This window comes from Geotrypetes seraphini, chromosome 12, assembly GCF_902459505.1.
Source record: "Geotrypetes seraphini chromosome 12, aGeoSer1.1, whole genome shotgun sequence".
Classification (NCBI taxonomy): domain Eukaryota; kingdom Metazoa; phylum Chordata; class Amphibia; order Gymnophiona; family Dermophiidae; genus Geotrypetes; species Geotrypetes seraphini.
Genome location: NC_047095.1, coordinates 103,606,196 through 103,633,301, shown reverse-complemented (window position 1 = coordinate 103,633,301; position 27,106 = coordinate 103,606,196). Strand labels below are relative to the sequence as shown.

General features: G+C 41.1%; 1 protein-coding gene across 1 annotated transcript in view; it reads left to right on the top strand.

Moving 5' to 3' along the window:
* Positions 1-26,814, top strand: part of LOC117346205 (vomeronasal type-2 receptor 26-like) — a 58,905-nt gene extending 32,091 nt beyond the window's left edge. The window contains exons 3-7 of the mRNA XM_033915606.1: positions 4,713-5,504; positions 10,298-10,525; positions 16,734-16,860; positions 22,455-23,338; positions 26,770-26,814. Coding sequence (XP_033771497.1) covers positions 4,713-5,504; positions 10,298-10,525; positions 16,734-16,860; positions 22,455-23,338; positions 26,770-26,814 — 2,076 coding nt within the window. The remainder of the gene's footprint in view (positions 1-4,712; positions 5,505-10,297; positions 10,526-16,733; positions 16,861-22,454; positions 23,339-26,769) is intronic.
* Positions 26,815-27,106: the final 292 nt, after the last annotated feature.

Here is a 27,106-nt window from a genome sequence, read left to right as displayed (position 1 = left end):
TGCTGGGCACGATGGACCACTGCGGCAAGTCTTATATTCTTATGCTCTGCCACTGTGCTAGAAAATTTCTTATGTAAAGAAAGAAAATTACTTAGTTGAGTTGGATTAAAGAATATATTTTTGTAGGAATTATATCTCACTATGTACTTAGAAGGACAGGGAAGAATGAAAAACATAAGAACAAAAGAACCGCCGCTGCTGGGTCAGACCAGTGGTCCATCCTGCCCAGCAGGCCACTCATATAGAGGCCCTCAGGTCAAAGACCAGTGCTCTAAATGAGTCCGCCCTCACCTGTGTATGTTCCCCCTATATAAGTTACACCCTGTTTCAAAATAAAAAATCGATGTCTGAGTTTCTCTGAATATATCTGGAAAAATTTGTATTTTATATCCAAGAAATTCTCTCTTTCTACTTTTGAAAAAAGCTTTCATGATCCATTTCTTGTCAGACAATAATGCCATTATTAAGTGAGTTGTAGATTTAGCCATATCCTTTTCTGTGGTTTCTAAACCTTCAACTCTCTTAAAAGTTGCTACTGATCATGTTTCAATCATGCATCAGTGCCAGTATCAGAATCACACCTATGTGAAAGATAGACACAGGAAATGTAGGCCAGGGTTTTCAGGGCCTACATTTCTGGTCTGTATCTATGCATTTATCATGCCTATGTAGGCACTTTAGGCCACTTAATGCCATTTCTGGCATTGGCCAGGCCTACTTAGATGTTCAGCGGAGAAACTCTGAGTAAGATTCAGTGGTATATCAAATCCAAATAAACATAAACATAAAGCACCTACCTAGACACAATTCTAGCATTTTTTATTTAGGCACCAGTAGGCACTTCTACCTCACCATTTTTCACCATTTCTGACAGTGTTCTTCAATTAACTGCAACACGAGTAGGGTACTTACTGGTGCCTAACCTCCTCTTTTACAAAGGTGTGCTAAGCTTTGTAGTGCACGCTAAATATTAGCATGTGATAAACACGTGCTAAACGCTAACGTGTGCATGCTATCCTACAAGTGCATTAGCGGTTAGCACACGCATTGATTTAGCGTGTGCTAAATCTGCGCTAAAACGCATAGCGCACCTTTGTAAAAGAGGGCCTATGTTTAGGCACTGGTTTTAGAATTTCCCCTTATTTACTTTAAAAATGTATATACCATCTAAAACTAAACAGTTTACATGGTTTACATACACAGTGTTAAAATGATGACGAAATAAAAACAAAGACATAGGCCCCTTTTACAAAGGTGCGTTAGCAGTTTTAGCGCGCGCTTAGCTGATACCACCTCCTTTTAAGCAGGCAGTAGTTTTTCAGCTAGCGCGCGCTATAGCGCACGCTAATCCTGTGTGTGCGCTAGAAATGCGAGCTTACCTTTGTAAAAGGAGCCCACCGTAAAATGCAAATCTAATAAAAGTAAAATTGCATACAATCCTCAAGGAAATACCATAAAGTGAATAGCAGGGCTCTTAAATAATTCATTAATTTTAGGTTAGATGACTAAAAAAAGGCATCTACGAAAAGCTGTGTCTTTAATGTGTTTACATTCCCCGTTATCCCAATTGAGTTCAGTGTGGTTACAAATAAAGAAGCTAGAACAATATTCCAGGAATTACAGCAAGTATAAATACAATATATTTAACATATTTTAAGGTACATTTTCAATGCTTTTCTTGAAGCCATGTAGGTGTTTATCATTCTAATGCTAAGTGGAAGAGCATGCTAACATTTGATCAGCTGATAAGAATATAAACCAATGAACACAGAGTTAATGTCATGAGATGATTCTTATTTACATAATGGCAATAATGCCTGCTACCTAGTCCTCTGTCCTACATGTAAATGGAGGAACATTCCACCATTTGGTCAACTGGTACGAGTATGAACCATTGGACACAGTTTGTATCTTATATATAAGAGTTACAGTAAAGCACCTCATCTTGTGATGAATTTTGCAAGCAGTGTTATTTGTGGAAAAGTAATGCCAGCATTATTTTTGTTCCTTTAGAACATTGGGCCATTAATGTTCAACCTAATCTTCCTTGGTACCATCTTAAAAGGCCTGGTGCTTATGAATAGGTGTATACATCTCATCCCTTTCTCCCCAATTTACTGGCCTAAAACAGATTTCTATCTCCCAAAATCAACTTGACCCTCCTCAAAGATTCTCATCCTCCTCAGTCAACCTCTTCTCCCGTAGAACACACCATCAATAAGAACTTGGAACCCCTATCCTTAAAGTAATCTTCCCCTAACTCCTAAGGTTCTCTAGGGTCTAGCATATGTGGTAGGAACAATCAAATCTGTTCCAGCCCTGGTTCATAATGGCAGCAGTAGCATTTCTTTGAACTTATAAATAAGCATCTAAACTTTCAGAAAACTTTCAATAAGGTTCCTCATGAGAGACTCCATAGAAAATTATGAGAGTCATAAGATAGGAGTCATAAGATTAGGACTTGGTTATTGGGCTAAAAAATAGAAGGTAAGATTAAATGACCATTTTTCTCAATGAAGGAGGGTGAATGGTGGAGCATTGCAGGGATCTGTACTGGGACTAGTGCCATTTGACATATTTATAAATGATCTAGAAATTGGAATGACAAATTAGGTGATTAAATTTTCAGATGAAACAAAACATTTCAAAGTTGGTGAAACAGGCCAAATGCTAAAGGCTAGGATCATCTTACACAGAAATCATATTAAAAATTAAAATCCCAACCAGGATGTCACCTTTGTTGGACAGCACTTTGGAAAAACTGACCACTGCCCCAATGATTTTACTTTTGAAATCAAAATGATAAAATACTTTGATACCCACCAGATAGGATTCTACAAAAACCTAGGCTTTCTTTCCCACTACAAAGACATTCAAACAGATTTGTCACCTCTTTGGGGCAAATTCTGTAAATGACATCTGAAATTTAGACATCCTTTAGCATTGGGATGCTGAGCAGCATGCAATTCTGTAATTGGACATCCAAATTGAAGCCACTCCCATGTCACACCTATGCCATGCCCAGCCTATCTTTTAGGCTTAGCTTTTTCCAATGGGCATCAATGAAATTATTTTGTGAATCGCATGCATATAGCTTTTGGACATTAAGTACCAATTATTGCTTGTTAAAATTGTTAATTGGGCTTATTATCTAACTTGATTGAATGCCTAAGTTGCTGGACATCCACATTATGGATGTCTAACTATAGGTGTCTGTTACATAATTTGTTCCTTTGTCTCCATTGCATACACTGAAGATGTGATGGGTTAAACTACCCCCCTCTTTTACTAAGGTGCGCTAACCGATTAACACACACTAATTGATTTAGCGTGCTCTAAACGCTAATGCGTGCATGTTGGTCTATGGACGTGTAAACATTTAACGCATGCTAATTCGATTAGTGTGCGCTAATCAGTTAGCGCATCTTAGTAAAAGAATAAGAACATAAGAACATAAGAACATAAGCAGTGCCTCCGCCGGGTCAGACCATAGGTCCATCCTGCCCAGCAGTCCGCTCCCGCGGCGGCCCAAACAGGTCACGACCTGTCCAAATCACCAGAAGGGGCCCCCATGCCACCTTGGTTTCCTATTGCGTCCTATCTTCCCATCAAAGTCCTAGCCCTCCGGTCTTGCACATGCACGACCTGGTCGGGTTTCTATACTTATTTTCTGGTTAGCTTTCTCAGTATCCCACGATCCCTTTATCCCTCAGGAATCCGTCCAGTCTCTGTTTGAATCCTTGTACCGTACTCTGCCCAATCACGTCCTCCGGTAGCGCATTCCAAGTGTCCACGACCCTTTGGGTGAAAAAAAACTTCCTTGCTGGACCTTGCTGTCAGTGGATATGGTAACAGTGATTAATGTAGATGGATTTTTAAAAAGTGTAAATAAGTTTTTAGAGAAAAGTCCAAAGTCTACTATTAATACAACCCTGGCATCCATTGCATGGAAGGCTGCAATTATTTGGGTTTCTGCCAGGTAGTTATCACCTGGATAGGCCACAGTGGAAACAGGAAACTGGACTAAATGGGCCATTGGTCTCACCCTCTATGTGTATTCTTATATTCTTGCTTGTACTGCTGCTAAGTTCAAGTTGGCAAAAGTGGACTTTTCACATTTTACCCTCAATTGGTAATTTAACCCTAGCAGTGGTATATTTTGAAATTAGACCCTGATTGGGTAAGAGTAACTAAGGATCATTTCTGCCCCAGCTGCTAGACAGCAGGGAATCCATTATAGGATAGGGGGGAGGTGTATGGTCTGTTGGGAGTAGAGAGTTTGAGTGTGACTTCAGGGGTTTGAAGAGTCTGGGAATGTGACTTTGGGGGAATATTTTCTAGATGATAGGATTGACTTCAGGTGTAGTTTCAGGAGAGTAGGTCTGGCAATCTGTTATAGAGAAGTGAGCTATAGGAGGGGCAGGACTAACTTCAGAGGGGTGGTAGTCTGTTCAGAGGAGATGAAAAATATTTACATGGGGTACCCATTTTAATGCACTGACTCTACCAGAAGCACTGGACTGCACATTAGTGGTCTAATGCTCCCCAGGGCAAAATCATAACCGTCTGTGAGGTTGATCATGATCAAAAGTTGTGTTATTGACTCCAGTAAATTATGCTGGAATAAGGAGATATGTTATAGCAGCTTAGTAGTTAACCCCACAATTTCTTAAAAACAAAGATAATTCTGAATTAATAATATTTCTCAACAGATCAGCTATACATCTCAGAATTCTTTTATGAGTGTTAAGTTTCCACATTTATACCTGATTGTGCCCAGCTTTCTTAAAATCATTCCTGGGATTATGAAGTTACTAAAGCATTTCAATTGGACCTGGATTGGCATCCTCACACCTGATGATGACAACAGCCTGACATTTGTCCAGATCCTGAAAGAAAGGATTGAGCAAAATGGAGCCTGCATTGAATTCATAGAAATATTCGATCAGATCAATACTTTGACACATGAGAGAATTGCCCAAATTAATGAGAATAATCATAAATCATCAGCTAATTTGATCATTGGTTTGTTTAACAGAGAAGATAGTCGGGGTATCGTTTTAAGGAACGAATGTCAGAAGATACCTCACAAGGTCTGGATTATAATAACTGATTTGGATTATTATGTAATTGATCGTGTGAAACCTGGCTACAAGAATAGTACCCTGCTATTCTCAAAAGTAAAGAAAAATATTCCAAGCTTTTTAAAATTTATACGTGACGTAGAACCTATTATGTTTCCTAATGAATGGATAACTGAAAATTGGTGGACTGCACTGTGCAAAAACAATTGCCTCCAAAGCATCAAAAGATCCTGCAGTAGAGATAGAGGTTCATCCTATCTATTTCCCTGTGACAATGCTCATTTTGCCAACAGCTATTTCATTTACAATGCTGTGTATGCTCTGGCACATGCGTTGAGAGATATGCTATTCTCTGGATCTGGTCAGACCACTGGGTGGAATGGAGACCGAAGAACATTATCAAATTATTTGCCTTGGAAGGTAAGATCATTTCACAAGGGAATGCTATATTCAAAAAGCAAAATTGTGCAGAATAAGGACAAGGAGAATAACTTGCCTATATCCAAATAAGTTCAGTATATTCAGTGCTGGCCATTATCCTAATAGCAGGGACGTCCAAGTTCCGATAATCAAAAACAACTTTCTGGATGTGAAGCAGCTCTTCTAAGCTGTACATCCAGAGCTCAAAGGGGCCTGTTGGGAATTGTGTTATGGGTGGGAATCAGGTGGACTTAAACCTGGATATACAACAGCTATAATCAAAGCTTTCCTAGAGGGAACTTAGACATCAGCAGTTAGTTGTGTCTAAGCTCCACAAAGCTGCCCAAACTGACCATATGACCACTGGAGGAATTAAGGCATGATTGCCCCTTATTCCCCCAGTGGTAAAAAACCCCTCCCACCACCCTTGATGGGGGAAAAACACATTGAGGGCTTGCCATCAACTGATCAGGGCAGAGGAATCCCATCAGCTGAGCCAGTTTCAGGGATTCTTGATGGCTCAGCAGATAAGGATTTCCACTGCCAATGTCAGCTGATCCTGGCATGGGTGATCCCATCAGCTGATCTGACAGGAATCTCTGAAACTGCCTCAGGTTATAGGAATTCCTCTGCTGTGATCAAAGTAGTTGGATACATGTATATACTTGCTTTTGTATGATTTTCATGGGGACATTTTTATTTTTGAAAATTGCCAAAAACGATAGAGATCACAAGGACCAAAATGTATACCTAAGTCATTTTCAAAAATAAAAGACATATGGCAGCTTTGAAAATTGACATTTTTTCTCCTGGATTAGTGGTCGACCTTCCCAATATCTCCAACCTCAGACTTATACATCCTATCAAAAATGCCCCCATAACTTGGGGGTCTGAATTTTAGGTTCTAGAAAACTGACCTGAAAACTGGCCCTTAAATTTGAATGAAAACATTTTTAGATTCAGGATTGTAAATGTACTGTCTTGCAACACTTTCTAGGTTAAGAGAAAAGAAATACCATAGGTCAATTCTTAACAGCTTTAGGTGATATAGAGAGGCATAATAAAAATAAATATCAAAGTCTGTTTTTGGCCTATGTCGCTAGTCACCCAAAGTCAACTAAGAAAAATGTCCATTCCCGTAAAATACATCCAAAATATATTTTTTCCGAAAATTGTCTAAATGTACATCCAGCCTTTTGATCGCCCAGACCGCTAAGTCATTTATCTTTATACCCCATTCTCATTCAAAAAATTGTTCAAGTCAAAAACATCTCAGAGGGTGGTGGACACATGAAACGTGCTCCCGGAGGCTGTGATAGGCCAGAGCTCGCTACAGGGGTTCAAGGAGGATCTAGATAGGTTCCTAAAAGAAAAGGGGATTGAGGGGTACAGATAGAAGTAGAGGTAGGTTATAGGAATAGTCAGATACCACTTTACAGGTCATGAACCTGATGGGCCGCCGCGGGAGCAGACTGCTGGGCACGATGGACTCTAGTCTGACCCAGTGGAGGCAACTTCTTATGTTCTTAGAACAAGTACTTTTGGGTATGGGAGGGGCCAGCAAAATGATAAGTGATGGACTGAACACCCAGACATGGCAACACAGTAGTGGGGCACCTTACAGGGCACTGCTGTGAACTTCACAAAAAGGGTGCTATATAAACATCTCACCATAACTCCCTTATAAGTCATGGTGAGCCCCCCCCCCAATCCTACTAGACCCACCTGTCTACAACCCCACCTATATGGCAATACAGTAGGGTTTGGGGGGTGCACATGTTCCACCATGAATGCAGTGGTTAGAGTGGCTTATGGGGCTGGCTCCTCCTCTCTATGGTTCACTAGCCCAGCTCCCAGACTACTTAAGTCATCTCTGTAGTGCTCTACGAAGCATTGCTATGCCAGGTGCTGATGTTTTAGAGGCAGGTGTGTACATTTTTATTCCTATTTTTATGGTGCTGTGGGGGGGGTGTCAATGATCACTGGGGGAGTGTGTGGGGGTCTGTACTTTGTGTCTGCAGTGCTTATCTGGTCACTTTAGATACCTTTTTCCCACTTAGATCTTATTTTACATGGTCTAAGTCACAATGTACAACTTCCGTCCAGGCAGCCTCTCTAAAGTTTCAGTTATACTTGCAGTACAACTATGTATAGATCAGCCCACATCCCGCCCTCACCATTCCTAAAACACACCTTTTAGCTCTGGTCGTACAGCAGCACTGACAAGGCTAAGGCATTTTTTGGTACATCTAAAACCCATTTCAATATTAGCACTTGGACGACTTGGCTTTTAGATCATCCAAGTACCGATTTAGGCCGGTTTATAGACGTATTTATTTTTTGATAGTATACAAACAAGGATAAATTAATAATTGTGTTTATGTCTTGGAAAATTCACTTTTTTGTCTTTTAGAAACAGGATCTTTTTTTCCACTCAGTCTGCACATTTATGATATAATCAGCCAGTGTCACACTGAGTCTATGTTTCTTTCTTTCTCTCTCTAAAGTCCCCTGCATGATTAATTTGTCTCAAGGTTTAAATCCTACCATCTCAGTTATCCACCAGCCTTTTAAAAACATTTTTTCTTTAACTTCATATAAAAATGCCTCAATTGGTAGGTATTTCTTCTATGGAAAATGCAGCACACTTCTCTCTTATTGAAAATTAAATGGTTTGACAAATTATTATGTTTTAATATGTTGATTTTATATGATTCTGAAAATCTTTCCACCATACAATGTCATTTTGAACATGTGGTTAGCAAATTCTGCCAGTCACCAAATTTCTCTCATCACACATTTTGTCCACTTATTCAAAACTTCTATCATTATTTGTAGGCATTCTTGTCCTAATTCTATAAAGTCTGCTTAAGTTTAGCTGCTGATATTTGGCACCAGTTCTATAAAACTTAGGTGCCCATTATATAGTCACTTGCCTCCTCTTTTACTAAGGTGTGCTATGCTTTTTAGTGCACGCTAAATATTAGGGTGCACTAAACATGCACACCTTAATAAAAGAGAGCCTTGGTGTTGCCTAAGCATGCTTAGGCAATGCTCAGTGTCCCAACATTTAGGTGAACCATATTTACGCCAGGGCTTTCCTCATCTAAAGTTTGGCACCAATATCAGAACTTAATGGCATTTAATTCACAAAGAGGTGTCTAACTCAAAAACATATCCATGGCCTTCCCCCTAACCACACCCGCTTTTAGTGTAGGCAATTTGTGCTAAGCATCTGCTTCTAATAGAATTAATTGTATGGAGTCAGGCACCTAACTTTCAATTATGCCCAAATAAAATCAGTTGTGAGGAACTGAGTACCAGTAATGGCACCAATTAAGCTTAAGTTAGGCACCATTAAATGGCAGACTTTATAGAATCAGACCTGGATTTTGTTAATGGCACCAAAAGTTAGCTTTTTCCATTGAGATTGCAATGCTTTTTATAATCCAGCACTACACTCGTTCGGGCACTTGTTTTTTTCTTTAATGCTGTTTGTTGCAAAACCTTATCTACCACAGACCCCTGAGGAAGGTTTGTTGTCCGAAACACGGACCGTGTCGGGTCCCTCAGTTGGTAATAAGGTTGTATATACCATTAGAGTTTTAAATAAACAGTGCCTGCATCTTGTAGATGGTCTGCAGTTGTTTTTGTTTTTTACCAAAAGTTAGGTACCAGTAAGTGACCTACCAGCATTTAAATTGCCTTAATTGTCTTTAATCAGTGCGATAATTGACCATGCATTTAAAACTGATTAAAAACTTGTTAAAAACTAGATGTTAGAATCTTGCCTAGAGCATGGTGTCTCATTTTCTATCAATTATTGTATTTCTAGCCCTTCCTTCCTTTTGGCTCTGTCTCGTAAGTCTTCTCTATGGTATCTGCATTGTTCCCCTGTACATTATTATAAATTATTTCAGCACTGTACATCGCCTTGAATTTATGATTAGGCGATCAATCAAATTTTAAATAAACTTGAAACTAGTGGTGCATAAGGCTAAAGTAGGCATGGTTAGGGGCAGAGATGACTTTAGAGGCCACTACATGTGATTCTCTGTAAAACTTAGGTGATAGAAATATAGGCCTTTAGAACTCTGGCCTACATTACTGGTGCCTGGTTTTTCTTAGGTACCAATAGCTACAATTCTGTTAATGGTACTTAAATGAGATTGACACATGGCTGGCACAGTTTTTGTACAGTTTACAGAACCTGGCCCTATAGAATCAAGGTCTCTCGATCCAAAGTACATCATGAGAGACTCTACATGCAGTTAAATGTCATGGGACAGGGGACAGTATACTGTTGTGACTAAAAGTTGGTTAAACAATAGAAAATAAAGGATAGGGTTAAAGCAGGAATGTAAAATGAAAAGTACCCAGGGATCTGAACAGGGACTGGTGCTTTTTAACATATTTATAAATGATTGGGGAATGTGAACATGAGTGGGGTGATCAAAGGTGCCAATGACACAACATTTTTCAACATTGTTGAATTGAATGCAGATTATGAGAAACTGAAGGAGGACCTTGTGAGTCCAGGAGACTAAAATGTTAAAATTCAAGGTGGACAAGTACAAAATGGTGCACATAGGGAAGAATAATCCAAATGATACTAAGTTCCACATTGGGAGTCACCACCCAGAAAAGGATTTAGGTGTGATTGTGTTTTTAATGTGTGCCCTTGTGAGTGAACATCAGACTGGCAGATTATAATTATTCTTAAACAAATACATAGATAAAAGGAAAATTGGCAGTTACAGGCATTCCTGAAAATTGTGTCCTTTATTCTTTAGTTTCATCGTTATGTAAGGAACGTACACTTTAAGAACGTGCTTGGTGAAGACATCTTTTTTGATGAGAATGGAGACCTACCCATGGAATACAGTATTACTAATCTGATCTTTCTACCAAATGGAACAATTCAACATGAAATTGTTGGAAGTTACAAACCTTATGCTCCCCCTGGGGAGGATTTCACCATCAATGAAAACATTATAGTGTGGGATGCTGCATTTACTCAGGTGAGAGTGATAAAACATTATGTAAAATGCCTCATAATATAAAAGTTATTTCATGTTGTAATAAAACAAATATTAGTTGTTCTGTTTCATTATTGGCTGTTGTTGGTTTTGCTAAATTCTAGGAGGTTACCTTTAGGGGAGCCATTGACCAAATAATGGGTTGGATTGGAAGTGATTTTATTAGTAATTGAGTCACTTCTGCAGTCCATCTGGCGGTTTCTGGGATTCTGGGCTGAAGAAGGCAGGCAGGAGGAAGGCAGGGCCATGTGAGCAAGGTCCAGGCCTATACCTAGGAATGGGCTAGACTTTAAGCATTGCCGCTTTCATGCATAATAATGTGGGCACATTGACATCAGTGGTGTACCAAGGGGGGCGAGGGAGCGGTCCGCCCCTAGTGCACACCCCAAGGGGGTACACAGCTGGCCACCCTCCAGTGTTCTCCCTAGGAAAGTGGTCGGAAAACTGCAGTTCGCAAGCTGCATGCGGCTCTTTAGCCACTTGAGTGCGGCTCGCGGCTCCTCTACAGCAGAGGTGCCCATCCTGCTTCCCTTCCCTTCTCACTGCCCTCCCCCAAGCCACTGCCGCCATCAGGGAACAGGCCAGCACTGTGTTCTGAGATCACCCTGCTTCTCTTCCCCATGGGGCCGACCAACTCGCCACCTGACGTCAATTCTGACGTCAGAGAGGATGTTCTGGGCCAGCCAATCACTGCCTGGCTGGCCCGGAACATCCTCTCCGATGTTAGAATTGACGTCGGGTGGCAACAGTTGGTCGGCTCCGCAGGTAAGAGAAGCATGGAGAACTCAGCGCCGACCTGTTCCCGATAGCAGCAGTGGCAGTCTATTCCCCAGTGGCAGTGGCAGCATGTTTTCCAATGGTGGTGGCATGGGGGAGGGCATGGAGCCAGAAAGAATGAAAGGGGGCAGGGTGAAACAAAGAAAGAAAGAAAAAAAATGGGGCATGGAGAGAGAGAAAGACAGACATACAGAAATAAAGGGGGCATGGAGAGAGAAAGAAAGACGGTGGCAGGGTGAAACAAAGAAAGAAAAAAAAAATGGGGCACGGAGAGAGAGAGAAAGACAGACATACCAGAAAGAAATGGGACATGGAGAAAGAAAGAAAGAAAGAAGGGAGCAGGGTGAAACAAAGAAAAAGTTGGGGAGGGAATGAGGTCTGGAGGAGAGGAACATACAGGAGGCTGAAAGAAGGGAAGAAATATTGGATGCACAGTCAAAAGAATAAAATGCAACCAGAGACTGATGAAATTACCAAACAAAGGTAGGAAAAATGATTTTATTTTCAATTTAGTGATCAAAATGTGTCCGTTTTGAGAATTTATATATGCTGTCTACATTTTGCACTATGGCCCCATTTACTAAACCGCAAAAGCGGTTTTTAGCACAGGGAGCCTATGAGCGCCGAGAGCTGCGTGGGGCATTCAGCGCAGCTCCCTGCACTAAAAAACGCTATCGCGGTTTAGTATAAAGGGAGGGGGTATATTTGTCTATTTTTGTATAGTTATTACTGAGGTGACATTGCATAAAGTCATCTGCCTTGACCTCTTTGAAAACCCTCGGAATATAAATGATAATTAACATTTTCTCTGCGTACAGTGTGCTTTGTGTTTTTAAAATTTTATTGTTTGTAGATCATTTTGACTTGGCCACGAAGGTAAGGGGGAAGGAGAGAAGGAGGGGAGCTGCTGAAAGACATCTAGTAATCCTTGCAGGCTGGACTGTGCAGGGAATTATTTTTGTAAAATCATGTTTTGTTATGTGACTGGCATTATGTAGACTTTAATTTCTATGCTTGTTTTTATGTGCGTGCGCTGAAGGAAAGTGGAGAGAGAGTGGGCTGAGGATGCTGAAGGGAAATGGGGAAGAGAGAGTGGGGAGAAGACGCTAATTTATAAATTGACAATTCTACAAAATATTGTTTCTTTTTATACTTTAATATAATAAGTTCAATATAAAACAATTCAAGGCTTATGTGGATGGAATCAGGTGGTTTGCGGTTTGCACTCTAACCATTACTTTTATAGTGGAAAGTGTGGCTGCACCAAAACCATACGATACAGCCTTATAGGTGCCACCTGCAGCTATAAGGACTATCGGGGTGGTAGACAGGTGGGTATAATTTTGGTTTTGATTGAGTTTTAGAGGGCTTAGCATAACTTATAAGGGGGCTATGGTGAGATGTACATCTGATACCGTGTATACGAAGTTCAGAGCAGTACCATCTACGGTGCCCACTGCTTTGTTGGATGTCTATGTGGTCAGCCAATCAAAATCCTGACCCCTCCCATGTCTAAATGAGATTGATTTGGATGTTTTCAACTTGGACCTTTTTTTAATATAAAAATGGTAAATTAATTTGGGTGTTCTTTTGGCCTAGATGTTCTGGTAGCCAAGAAGTCAAAGTAGTTGATTTATCAATACAAAATGATGTTCAACAGTTTGCCATTTGAAAATGTTAATTTTTGCATTTTATAGGAAATGTCCAATGTTAGATTTAGATGTCCTATCAAAAATATCAGTGATGCAGCTGATGAGAGAAACACCATGGAGGGGCAAAATCAAAAGAAACGTCTAAGTCCCCTTTTGACCTAAGTCCTAGATGCAGAAAGCAGGCAGCAAGGAAATGTCCATTCTCAAAAAAATGTCCAAATGGAGGGCCTGCCCTTTTCCAGGGAGATTAGGAGGGATCGCGGCAGAAGAAGTTAGGCATCTCTCCTGCCATGATAATTGCCAGTATGGTGGGAGATGGGTTGCCTGGGCTGCTGAGCTGATCACAGCAGCCGCGATCAACTCAGCGGCCCGATTCAGAACTTATACCTGTTTTGACTTGGTCTAAGTCAAAATGAATAAGTTCTGTCTGGCAACCTGTCAAACCTTTTTGGTTATGGCTGCCAGACGACTAAGTCTAGGTCAGCCCACCTCATACTCACTTCCCACCCTATCCACTCTTCCAAAAATACCCCTTTTCACGCTAGGCGTACAAAGGCAGGGTAAAGGCCTAAGCTGGTTTTAGATACATCTAAAACCAGCTTTGATTATCGGTAATTGGATAACCTGTCTTTTTGATCATTCAAGTACCAACTAAGGCCACTTTTTGTACAATTTTATTTTTATTATGAGTTCCATACTATCTAAACAAGAAAGGCCTTAATGACTTAATGAGAAGGTCTCATGCTGAGCTTTTGATGTCTAGGCTCAAGCAGTGGAACTTGGATGAAAGTGTGGAAGTCAAAAATCAGAGAAGTGTCATCAAGCTTTTTCCACTTTCTTCATCCATTCAGATGGGATCTGCTTCTGCCACAATGTGACCAGTCTGAGGCAGTTGGAATCACCTGTAACTTAAAAGAGTGATGTCTCTTCATTGACAGCTCATGCAGTTCCTGTGTACCTGGGACTGCCATAGAGCAGAAGAGACTCTGGAGCTGTACAGCTATCTGAGTATGCTAGAGAGTAGGGTAGGTAAGAGAGTAATAATAATAATAATAATAACTTTATTCTTCTATACCGCCATAGTCGTGAGACTTCTAACATAGTAACATAGTAGATGACGGCAGATAAAGACCCGAATGGTCCATACAGTCTGCCCAACCTGATTCAATTTAAATTTTTTTTAAAAAAAATTTTTTTAATTTTTTCTTCTTAGCTATTTCTGGGCAAGAATCCAAAGCTTTACCCAGTACTGTGCTTGGGTTCCAACTGCCGAAATCTCTGTTAAGACTTACTCCAGCCCATCTACACCCTCCCAGCCATTGAAGCCCTCCCCTGCCCATCCTCCACCAAACGGCCATACACAGACACAGACCGTGCAAGTCTGCCCAGTAACTGGCCTAGTTCAATATTTAATATTATTTTCTGATTCTAAATCTTCTGTGTTCATCCCACGCTTCTTTGAACTCAGTCACAGTTTTACTCTCCACCACCTCTCTCGGGAGCACATTCCAGGCATCCACTACCCTCTCCGTAAAGTAGAATTTCCTAACATTGCCCCTGAATCTACCACCCCTCAACCTCAAATTATGTCCTCTGGATTTACCATTTTCCTTTCTCTGGAAAAGATTTTGTTCTACGTTAATACCTTCAAGTATTTGAACGTCTGAATCATATCTCCCCTGTCTCTCCTTTCCTCTAGGGTATACATATTCAGGGCTTCCAGTCTCTCCTCATACGTCTTCTGGCGCAAGCCTCCTATCATTTTCGTCGCCCTCCTCTGGACCGCCTCAAGTCTTCTTATGTCTTTCACCAGATACGGTCTCCAAAACTGAACACAATACTCCAAGTGGGGCCTCACCAATGACCTGTACAGGGGCATCAACACCTTCTTCCTTCTACTGACTATGCCTCTCTTTATACAGCTCAACATCCTTCTGGCAGCAGCCACTGCCTTGTCACACTGTTTTTTCGCCTTTAGATCTTCGGACACTATAATCCCAAGGTCCCTCTCCCCGTCCGTGCATATCAGCTTCTCTCCTCCCAGCATATACGGTTCCTTCCTATTATTAATCCCCAAATGCAAAATCCCCAAATCCCCAAATTAATCCCCAAATCCCCAAAAGTGGTTCACACTGAAGAGAGCTGGGAGGACATAGGAGGAAGGATAGAAAAGAGAGAGAATGGACAGTGGAAATGCTGTGAAAATGATTCTCATTCCTGTGGTACTACCACAGAATGATCCACCATACCTATGGCATTTCCAATGGATTTTTTGATGTCTTCCCAATACTATGATAACTGTGATATTACCATGGTAGCAGTTTCCATGTCATTCTCTAGTTATTACATTCACAGAAGCAGCTCTAAATCTAATTTACAAAATACTCTATATTTATAAATGTCTATTCCTATAAAATATACTTTTATGTACCACCTGGCTCTTGTCTCATCGTCTTGCTTCCCACTGCCTCTGAGGTCTGAACTTGGGATCCAAAATAGATTAGAAAATACAAAAACACAAAGCATTGCATGATTTGCACCAGAAGTGGACTTAGATGCCAGTATGTACCTCTGTAGATTCTTACCCCATTAAGAAGTACAGTTGCTAACGTGCTACTGACTCAAATTATTTTGCAACATATCCCATTTTATGCAATGAGACCTAGGGCCTCTTCTATCAAACTGCGCTAGCAGTTTGTAGCATGGTAAGTTGTGCTGAATGGACTGCGCTGCTCCCGAAGCTCATAGAGTTCCTATGAGCGTCGGGAGCAGCGTGGGCCATTCAGCACAGCTCTCTGTGCTAAAAACTGCTAGCGCAGTTTGATAGAAGAAGCCCTTAATACTAATAACTGGAATTAACAGCATAATAACACATCGTAATAGTAGTACACATTAGTAATCATGCCCTTAAGTTTTTCTTCATCCGTCAAGGTAAAAGGGGATACTCAGGAGTTGGGTTACCCCAGACATGTCCTCCTTTTGAGGACATACCAGAGAGGAGGGGCCGGAAGGCTTTCCAAACCTAGCACTTTGTCCAACCATATCATGTATGAGCATGCACGGATACTGCCTGGGGGTAGGAGAGGGCAGAACTGGGTGGTCCTGGAGGCGTGGCCATGGATCCATATTTTTCAAAAGGAAAATATGGTAACCCTATTCAGGAGTAACTTAAGAAAATACTTTTACACAGAAAGTATGATGAATTCATGAAATGGCCTCTCAGTAGTAGTGGTAGAGACAACCCCCTGATATTCAGTGGGTCTTAGCCAGCTGGAAATGACTCTTATCAGGCTAAGTCAAGTTTAGCCAGCTCTCTACTGATATTCAGCAGGAGATAACTGGCTATCTCCTGTTGAATATCCAGATCACTGAATTCAAGAAATCTTGAGACATAGGATCTCTCAGGAAGAGGAAGGGATGTACATGGCATGGATGAGTAGACTGAACAAGCCATATAGTCGTTAACTGTCTTCAGTTTCTTGTTTTTATGTTTCTGTCCTAAACAACTCCCCATAGAAATACTTTATTTTTAAATAGTTAAATATCACTTCCTACAATATATGTGTTCTAGGAATAAACTATCAGCTAGTAAAATATTGCTACATTAGATTGAGACTTCTGGAAACATATCTCTAAAGGGAAATTTGTGATATCTGAAGAAAATATCTGAAAAGCTCCATAAATTGACAGAAAAGTAATGTTACATTTTAAAAACTACAGTCCTCTGTCACTTGAATATATATTATTTTCTCAACCCTCAGACACCTCCAAAATCCAGATGCAGTCAGAGCTGTGCTCCCGGCTACAGGAAATTAACAAAAGAAGGAAAGCCTGTCTGCTGCTATGACTGTATTCCCTGTCCAAGTGGAGAAATCTCCAATGAAACTGGTGAGTGATGTGTAGCCCATGAGGTTTATAATGGCAGGTTATTCAGAATCATGTATGCTCTTTGAAATTTAAAAGAAACCAATGCAATATATACTGAAAAAAAGACCAATGGACCATTCATTCCAGCAATTTGGCCCAGATTCTATAACAGACACCTACTTAATTATTAAGAAAGCTTATTGGTGCCAATAATAAGCAATTAGCACCATTTTCAAGTAAATGCCTAGTCCAAGGCACCTACCAGGGAGCGGATTATGGGTGTGTTTGGCATAATGGCATGTTTTGGACTTAGGTGCCTACATTTAATACAGTTATTTAGACCAAGAAAACCCTAAAATAAATAGGGCCACCTAAAATTAGGATGCTTATTGGCTCTTACTTTAGGCACTGCTAGGCATAAATCTATAAATGGTGCCTAACTTAAGATTGACATGCGCTGCATACTGTGTTTCTCAACGCCTATTGTATAGGTGTTGTTAATAGAATGGAGGCCTATAATGTTCAGTTTTGGTTAATTAGAAGAAACCAGTAGATCGTAATTCGAATGTCCATCCTTCATTGTTCAAATTCAGAAGTACAAAGGGGAGGAGTATCCTAGTTTTGAGTGTAGCATCCTGAGAACATGGGATTTGGGTTGAATTCCCACTGCAGCCCCTTGTGACTCTAGGCAAATCATTTAACTCTCCATTGCCCCAGGTCTAAAATACTTACTGTGTGTATATAATATGTATACCACTTCGATTTTAACTATAGAAAGGTATTATATCAAGTACTATTTCCTATCCCTACTTGAATCCACTTGCATAGATACTCCTGGTGGAATTCTGCACAAAAAGTTTGAAAATTCTGTTCAAAATGCATGAAAATTCTGCACACAATATTTCAAAATTCTACAAAGTTAATTGGTAATGTTTTTGTGTAGAATTTTGTTATTCTGAAGCCTGAAAATCCTGCCTTTTACATTCTCAGGTTCCTACCTCCTGAGTTCCTTCTCTCACTCCATCTATCTCCCTCTAAATCTTACCCCCTCTCACACCCTGAATCCCCTCTTTGGCTCCCATGGTCTGATATCTTCTTCTCCCTCTCTTCACTGGCTGAGTCTCTTCTTCCCTTCCCATCCCATTAATGGTCTTGATAACTCCCTCTTCCTCTCTGTACCATATCCCCACCCCCACTTGCAGGTCTAACATCCATGTCCCCTTACCCTACCTCTCTTGTTTGAAACTTGAATTCCTTTCCTACTCCCCATGGCCTGGCATCTCTCCCTTTCTCTATGGTAAAGCATCTATTCCTTCTCACCTCCTTTACTGGACTTGGTTTCCTTCTCACCCCATTTCCTCTCTACCTATGTGTTGATCATCCACATCCTCTCCCTTCTCCTCCTACCCATGCAGGTCTAGAATTCATGCCTCCTCTCTCCCACACATGCAGGGTAGTATCCATATTCCCTTTTTCTATAATTTTTCCTCTGCTTGCCTAGCATCCATGTTCCCTTTCTTCTCCTTCTAATTGTAGTCCAGGATCCAAGTCCCTTCCTCTCCCCTACTTGCAGTCCAGGTCCATATTCCTTCTACCCCCCACTCACAGTCCAGCATCCATGTCCCCTCCTTTCCTCCCACTATGGGCCTAGCATCCATGTTGTATCCTTCTCTGCCCCCTAAATTGTTGTCTAGCATCCATGTCCCTTCCCTTCCCCTATGCAGGCCTGTTCTCTCTCTATCTCTTTCTCAAAATCCCCATGAGATTAGACATACCTGTGGGTCTTCCAGAGCAGTAGCATCCATCAGAGGCAGAACAGTGTACAGGCTGCTTGTGGCCAGCTCTGCCATGGTTTTCCCTCTACCATGTCATCTATCTACAGAAAGTGATGTGGCAGAAGAAAGGCCATGGTGGGGCTGGGTGCAAGCAGCTCATTCACAATGCCACCACTAATGCTTCCTTAGGAGGCTCACAGGTATGTCTTATCTCACTGGGGGGGTCAGTCAATGGAAAAAAGGCCAGATCCATGTGGGGGAGGAGGAGGAGGGAATGGGGACAGGGATTAATGGAAGATTGTGCTCAGTAGCAAAGAATTCCTCCTGGAATATATAGGAAAACCTGATTTTCAAAGGATTTAGGGGACAATAAAAACTGCCTTTTAAGGCCCCTAGGTATACCCTAAAAACATCAGTTTCCATTATGGGAAAGACCAAAGGTCCATCAAGTCCAGTATACTGTTAAGGAGTTTAGATCCATTCACAATCATCACTTAGGCCCCTTTTAATATGGTAGAGGTTTTTACCATGGGCTAGTGAGGTAAATGTTCTGACACTCGTAAGAATTGCATGAGCATTGAATCATATACCTCATAGACCCATGGTAAAAACCTCCACTGCAGCTTGATAAAAAGGGGTCTTAACCAGTTACATCCAACTCTACAATCTACTGACCTAGACCACAGACTACAAAACCTTCAAAAAAGAAATAAAAAAACCCTTCTATTCAAAAAACACATAAAACTGAATTAACAAAATCAGAACTACCCCAAACATCACCTTCAACTACTCCTTATGTACTTCTAATATCATGACAATTCAGATGTAATCCTTAGCAACTTAAAGAAATGTACTAATTACTCCAAACACACTTCTAATGTCCTGACAATTCATTTGTAATCCGCCTTGAACTGTAAGGTAATGGCAGAATAGAAATCACTAATGTAATGTAATATTCAGCCTTAAATATTTTATTTCTTATGTTCATATTAATTTTTTTTATTGTCTGTCTTTCATACTGAATGTATTATTTTGTAAGCTGCCCAAAATTGCTTAGAAGCTGCCTAGAATTACTTAGAGTAGGTAATCAATACTTAATATACAACAAAAAAAATTTGTTTAGGTCTGGGACCAGGAACAGGGCTGACAAAAACCAGGAGGCCATAAGCAGTCCATGCAGGCAGAACTCTACACATAGGCCTGGATTCTATAATGGCACCAATATCAGTGGTCTTCTAAACAGTGTCCGCCGGTCATGTTTCATACATTAGCACCAGTTACAGAATCAAACATGAACAAGAAATGTAGGACAGGGTTTTCCAAGGCCTTTAACAGACTAAAGTGACTATTTTTAGCACAAATTTTTTTAGATGTCAGTAGAGTATTGGAGGGGAGAGGATGGGAAAAGAAATGTGGATCAAAGCAAATGTTGAAGAGACTGACCAGACAATGTACTAGAGGGAGTGGACAGACAGATACACTTTGGACCAAGGGGGAGAGAGACACACACACACATATACGCACAAATCCTGGACTAAAGAGGGAGGGAAAGAGAAAAAGAAATAAATTGGAATGGAGAACTAAAGGAAGGTGGGGAGAGAGTGAAAGAGATAAAGAGACTCTAGAACAAGGAGGGAGAGAGAAAGAAGATATGCTGGAATTTGGGGGGGGTAGTATTAGTGGGTACAGGAGGAAGGTAGGAATTAAAGTAGAGGAATAACCAAGCAGTGATAGAAGAAGATTCTAGTCTAAGGAGGGAAAGAGAAAGAGAAGAGATGTTGAACTATGAGGTAGATTGGTGTGCAGGAGGAAGGTAGGAGAGAAAATAGATATGGAGAGAGACAGAGAGTAGATGCTGGGCATGGAGGGAGCACAAAGACAGTGACACAAAGAGGTAATATAAAAAGGGTGAATACAAGGAGACACAATCAGAGATGGAGGATTGGGGCAGGAACAGAGAGTACAGTAGCTGAATAGAAGAGATAGGGATTCAGAGAAAAGATGGATAATGGACATAGAGAGAAAAGAAAGTTCAAAAGGACAGTAGACCTTTTGAAGAGAATTAAGAAAAGCAGGAGACACTGGGACCAAATCAATGCTTAGACAACAAAAGGAAGAAAAAATGTTTTTTGTTTTGTTTTTGCTTCTGAATTTGTCAATTCTCAGCTTTGGGCAGTGTATATTTCTAATATCTTCCATGTCTATAAAATAGCAGTATGTGAAGTTTACTAGGGTACCCCACTGCTTTGCTGGGATGTCTGTGTTATCAGTCTACTAAGAATGTTAGCCCACTTCTACATCACAATGACTGGTTTTGGTGTGTTTTTAATTTGTCTATTTAAAAAAAAAAATGCTTCAAAATGATAGGCACATTGAGGAAAAACAAATGGCCATTTTCAAAAAATGAAGATATGTTGGTTTTTTTCTGGTTTGAAAATGGTCATTTTCTCTACAGGATTTTTGGATTTTTCCCAAAATGTCCAAAATCAGATTTACATCACATTGACATCACATTGAAAATGAGCCTCCACATCTCTTTTCAAAATTCACCCAAAATAAAAGTCTATTTATTCTTCACATATGGGTGACATGCTGTAAAATCACCCTATGAATGCATATCAAACTTTAAAAATGAAGCTTATCCCTACATTCTAGCATATCCTATATGCCTGAGAAAAATATTGCTAAATTTAAAAGAACAATATTTAATTATTCTTCTACACAGAGAGTGGGGGTAAATGGACAATAATCGGACTGGAAGAATGTCACCAGTGGGGTGCCGCAGGGCTCAGTGCTTAGACCCGTGCTCTTCAACATCTTTTATAAATGATCTGGACATTGGTATGACGACTGAGGTGATTAAATTTGCGGAAGATACAAAGCTATTCAGAGCAGTGAAGACACATAGGGATTGTGAAGATCTGCAACGTGACATAATCAAGCTCGAGAAATGGGCATCAACATGGCAAATGAGGTTCAGTTTGGATAAGTATAAAGTGATGCATGTCAATAACAAAAATCTCATGCACGAATTCAGAATGTCCTTGGCGGTACTTGGAGAGACCTCCCAGGAAAGAGACTTGGGAGTTCTAATTGCTAAGTCGATGAAGCCGTCCACGCAATGCGTGGTGGTGGCGTAAAGAGTGAACAGAATGCTAGGAATGATTAAGAAGGGGATCACAAACAGATCAGAGAAGGTTATCATGCTGCTGTACTGGGCCATGGTGCGCCCTCACCTGGAGTACTGCGTCCAGAACTGGTCACCATAAATGAAGAAGGACACGGTACTACTCGAAATGGTCTAGAGAAGAGCGTCTAAAATGGTTAAGGGGCTGGAGGAGTTGCCAAACAGTGAAAGATTGGAGAAACTGGACCTTTTCTTCCTTGAAAAGAGGATACTGAGAGGGGACATGATCAAAACATTCAAAATACTGAAGGGAATCGACTTAACAGATAAAGACAGATTGTTCACCCTCTCTAAGGTAGGGAGAATGAGAGGGCACGCTCTAAAATTGAAAGAGGATAGATTCCATACAAATGTAAGGAAGTTCTTCTTCACCCAGAGAGTGGTAGAAAACTGAAACACTTTTCCGGAGTCTGTTATAGGAGAAATCACCCTCCAGGGATTCAAGACAAAGTTGGACAAGTTCCTGCTAAACTGGAACGTACGCAAGTGAGGCTGCACTCATTTAGAGCACTGGTCTTTGACCTGGGAGCTGTCACGTGAATGGACTGCTGGGCATGATGGACCACTGGTCTGACCCAGCAGCAGCAATTCTTATGTTTTTATGTACACTGATATCAATTTTGAGATGATAAGAAAATATTATTTCTTTTTAGATATGAACAACTGTATGAAATGCCCAGAGGACCAATGGCCCAATGAAAAAAGAGATGTCTGTGTCCCAAAATTGATAAACTTCTTATCCAATGAAGAACCTTTGGGCATCATTTTGACACTTATCAGCATTTTCTTCTTTGTCATCACTGCTGTCATTCTGGGAATCTTCATAAAGTACCAAGACACTCCCATTGTGAGATCCAACAACAGAAACCTAAGCTACATTCTCTTAGTTTCTCTCATGCTCTGCTTCCTTTGTTCATTGATATTCATAGGCCATCCTGATGAAGTGACTTGTGTTTTCCGACAGACTGTCTTTGGAATAACTTTCTCCATCTCTCTCTCCTCTGTCCTGGCAAAAACAATCACGGTGGTCATGGCATTCCAGGCCACCAAGCCTGGAAGCAAGCTCCGGAAATGGATGGGTTCCAGAGTTTCATACTCTATAGTCTTTTCCTGTTCCCTTCTTCAAGTTCTCATATGCCTTGTCTGGTTGGGTATCGCTACTCCATTCTCACATCAAAACATTCAATCAGAAATTGGAACAATATTAATTGAATGTAATGAAGGGTCAGCAATTGCATTTTACTGTGTTCTGGGTTACCTGGGATTTCTGGCTGGTATCAGCTTTTTTGTAGCTTTTCTAGCAAGAAACCTACCTGGTAGTTTCAATGAGGCCAAACATATCACCTTCAGCATGCTGATGTTCTGCAGTGTCTGGATTTCTTTCATCCCAACATACCTGAGCACCAGGGGAAAGTATATGGTAGCAGTGGAGATATTTGCTATTATGGCCTCTAGTTCTGGAATTCTGGGATGTATCTTTATCCCCAAATGCTACATTATTCTGTTGAGGCCTGACAGAAACAACAGGAAATACATAATAACAAAATAAATTGACTTAAACTTCCTTGAGTGGGAAAGAAAGCAAGAATAACTTTATCTCCAAAGTTTGCAAGTTCTACATTACATTGATCCAATATTCAAAGCTAGCTGAACATTCACCCCCTCTTTTACTGATGTGTGCCAAGTGTTTTAGCCCGTGTTTAGCGCACGCTAAATCTACAATGCGTCCATAGACTACCATGCACGCGTTAGCGTTTAGTGTGTGGTTAGCGCATGCTAATATTTAGCGCATGCTAAAATGCATAGCATACCTTAGTAAAAGAGGCGGGTCAATGATCTCAAGACGGCTGAACAAGGATAGACCTGGAAATGATCCTGATAGTGGTAATACTGAGGTACCGTATTTTCACGCAGATAACGCGCACCCGTGTAAAACGCGCACACGGGTATAGCGCGCAGAAACCACGATTTTATGTACAAAAACTTTTGTATACCGTGCTCACGGGTATACCGCACATGCTGCCCGACTGTCCTTTCGCCCGCCCCGACTCTCCTCTGGCCACCCCGACTCTCCTTTCGCCCTCCCCGACTCTCCGTGCGCTGTCCCGACTATCCGTTCACCCTCCCTGACTTTCCGTGCACTGCCCCGCCTCTCCGTGCGCTGTCCCGACTCTCCGTTCACCCTCCCTGACTTTCCGTGCACTGCCCCGACTCTCCGTGTGCTGTCCCGACTCTCCGTTCACGGCGTGGCCTGAGGCACATGGTCGGGTTGGGCCCATGTGCCTCAGGCCGCGCCCCCAGGTGGGACCTAAGGCTCCAGGGCCTATTCTGATTGGCCCACGCGTCTTAGGCCCCACCAGTAGGCGGAGCTTTGGGACGGATGGGCCAATCCGGCCTCATTCCGTCGTTGGCTGCCTGCCGGACAGGCGGGTTTGGCTCCCATCTGTCCGGCCAACTACCAAAGGTACGGGGAAGGGGGTGGGGGTGTCGTGGGGGTCGGCCAGGGGGGTCGCGGGTCGGCTGGGGGGCGGTCGGAGGTTCTTGGGGGGGGGCGGTTGTTGGAGGGAGGGGGGTTTGCGTCGAGGGCAGGAGGGCCTGGGATCCCTCCTGCCCGTAATGTAGTACGGGGTGGGAGTAGGGGGTCGCCGTGGCCAGGAGGGTTTGGGCTCCCTCCTGGCCCGATATTGTCGGGGAGTTGGGGAGTCAGCCGGGCAAGAGGGCTTGGGCTCCCTCTTGCTCCGATCGTGGATGCGGGTGCGGGTGGGAGCGCGTGCGAGCAGTCGTTCGGGGTGGGGGTGTGAGCGGTCCTGCTGGGGGGGGTGAATCGGGCGTCGGGCGGGGTGGGAACTATGTAAAAAAAATTTTGTATACCGCACTAACGCGTATAACGCGCGAGGGGTATGCGCGGTAGGTAAAAACGCGTATAACGCGCGCGTTATATGCGTGAAAATACGGTACTCTCTAAATAGCTTATATTTTTAGTTTAAATGGATGGGGCCATTATGGTGGCAAAAAAACATGTAAGTGGTGATTTTTACAATCTGTATATTAACATGCAGAAACATGCCTAAATGCTGAATTGTATTGTATTCAGACGGATTAGCAAGATATTTGGCTACTACATTAAATTCTTACAACAGTAGACTTTCAACTTCTTTGTTCATTTCCTAGTCTTCACCAATTCTTTTTAGTGCTTTTTTCCTTTGTAAGGATCAGTCCTCTTTTAAAGCCATCCAATGAGTTTACATGTTTTACTGGCACTTACCACCTTATAATTGACATTAAAAACATAAGAATAGCCTTACTGATCCATGCTTCCCCCATTTCTGTCTCAACAGCAGAGTATGGACTTTTCTTCCAGGAACTTGTCCAAATCTTTTTTTAAAACTAGTTATATTAACTACTCTTACTACATCCTCTGGCAATGTGTTCCAGAGCTTAACTATTATCTGAGTGAAACAAATATTTCCTCCTATTGGTTTTAAAAGTATTACTTTGTAACTTCATTGAGTGTCTCCTAGTTTTTGTAAATCTTGATGCATTAAAAAAAAATCTTGATGGCGTGAAAAATCAATTCACTTATACCCATTCTAGACCATTCTAGACCACTCAGGATAATCAATGCACCGGTATTGATTATGATAAAAATGTATGCATATAAGTAGGATTTTTGATTATGGCATATTGGTATTAAAATCTCTGTATTGTATCACCTTTACAGAAGCCCCTGTATTGCAACACCTTTATAGAAGGTCATGTAAACCACTCTCAATTGACTCCCCAGTCATTTCTAGAAGTATAGAAGCTCTCAATAAACAATTAACAATATATTAACATTCACAGTTATGTATTATCCTGTCATGCATCCTAATGCACTGTCATGCTCTGTTATGTACTGCCTAACCACATTTCGCATTGTCAGGCACTGTAATGTACTGTCAAGCTCAGTTAGTTACTGCAATGTCAAAACAAACTCATAACATTACCACCCTATGCTATATGAGGTCTTGTCCTGTCATATCCTATTATGTATTGCCATACTTTTTGAGTACTATCATGCTCCCCTATGTATTGTCTTATTATGTCATGATCTAACATGTACTGTCATGCTCTTCATTACTATACCGTTATCTTATGTTATATATCTAAACTTGTAACCCATTCTAAGTTCTTCTGGGAGGACAGAATATAAATCCAAATAAATCAATCAAATGTAGTGCAAAGAATGTGTGAAAGTAACCCCAAACAAAAATAATAAGAAACACCTGAATATCGAGAACATTTTTGGAAAAAAAAAGTATTGACTGAATTTCTCTTGTTTGTGGACAACTCAACATTACAAATTTTGCCATTTTATTGAGACATCACGTTGAAACTTGCATGCCTGCTGGAGGCAATATCTAAATAGGCATTGGGAAGGTGGAAGCAATTTAAGGAGGATCACCAATGAGATAAATTACCTAAACTATAAGACATATTTACTCCCCTTTTTTTTTTTTTTTTTTTTACAAAAGTATAGCATGGTTTTTAGCATCGGCCACGGTGGTAACTGCACTGTGGCTCATAGGAATTCTATGAGCGTGGGAGCTGTTACCACCACAACCAGCACTAAAAAAACATGCTGCGCTTTTGTAAAAGGGGGGTTAGTTAGTTACTGGGGTTTATTGACTGCCTTTAAGAAGAAATTCTCTCAAACTGGTGTACAAGTATATGGGGTAGAGGAGTAGCCTAGTGATTGGAGTTCTGGTCTGAAAATTAGGAAAGACTGGTTCAAATCTTGTTTCTCCTTCTTTTGATCCTGGTTATCACTAAGATCTCCATTGTCTCAGGTACAAATTTAGGGGAACATTCTATAAAAAAATATAAATTTTAGTCTATAATGGCCTCTGGGTATGCCCAAACCATCAATGAATATTCTTATTCTTATAAAAATATAATACTTAAAAATCAGCCCAATACAAATGAAACAAGGTAAAGGCAACACATGAAAACATCCATATTACATTACATTGATTCTTATATTCTACAGCAACCCAAAAAAAGTTCAGTGCAGATCACAATATAAAGGAAAGTGTGACATAGTAATGAGAGTTATCACCTCTGCACCCTGAGGTCATAGGTTTAAATCTCATACTGCTCCTTATGACCCTGGGCAAGTCACTTAAGGACAAATTCTCTAATTAGTGCCCAAAAGTTAGGCGCCTACTTAGGCACTGTTCAGCGCGATTCGAGTAAAATCGGGTGCTGTTTAGTGAATCGTGCTGAGCGGCACCAATTTGGGCACCTAGTTTTGAGGTGCCCATTA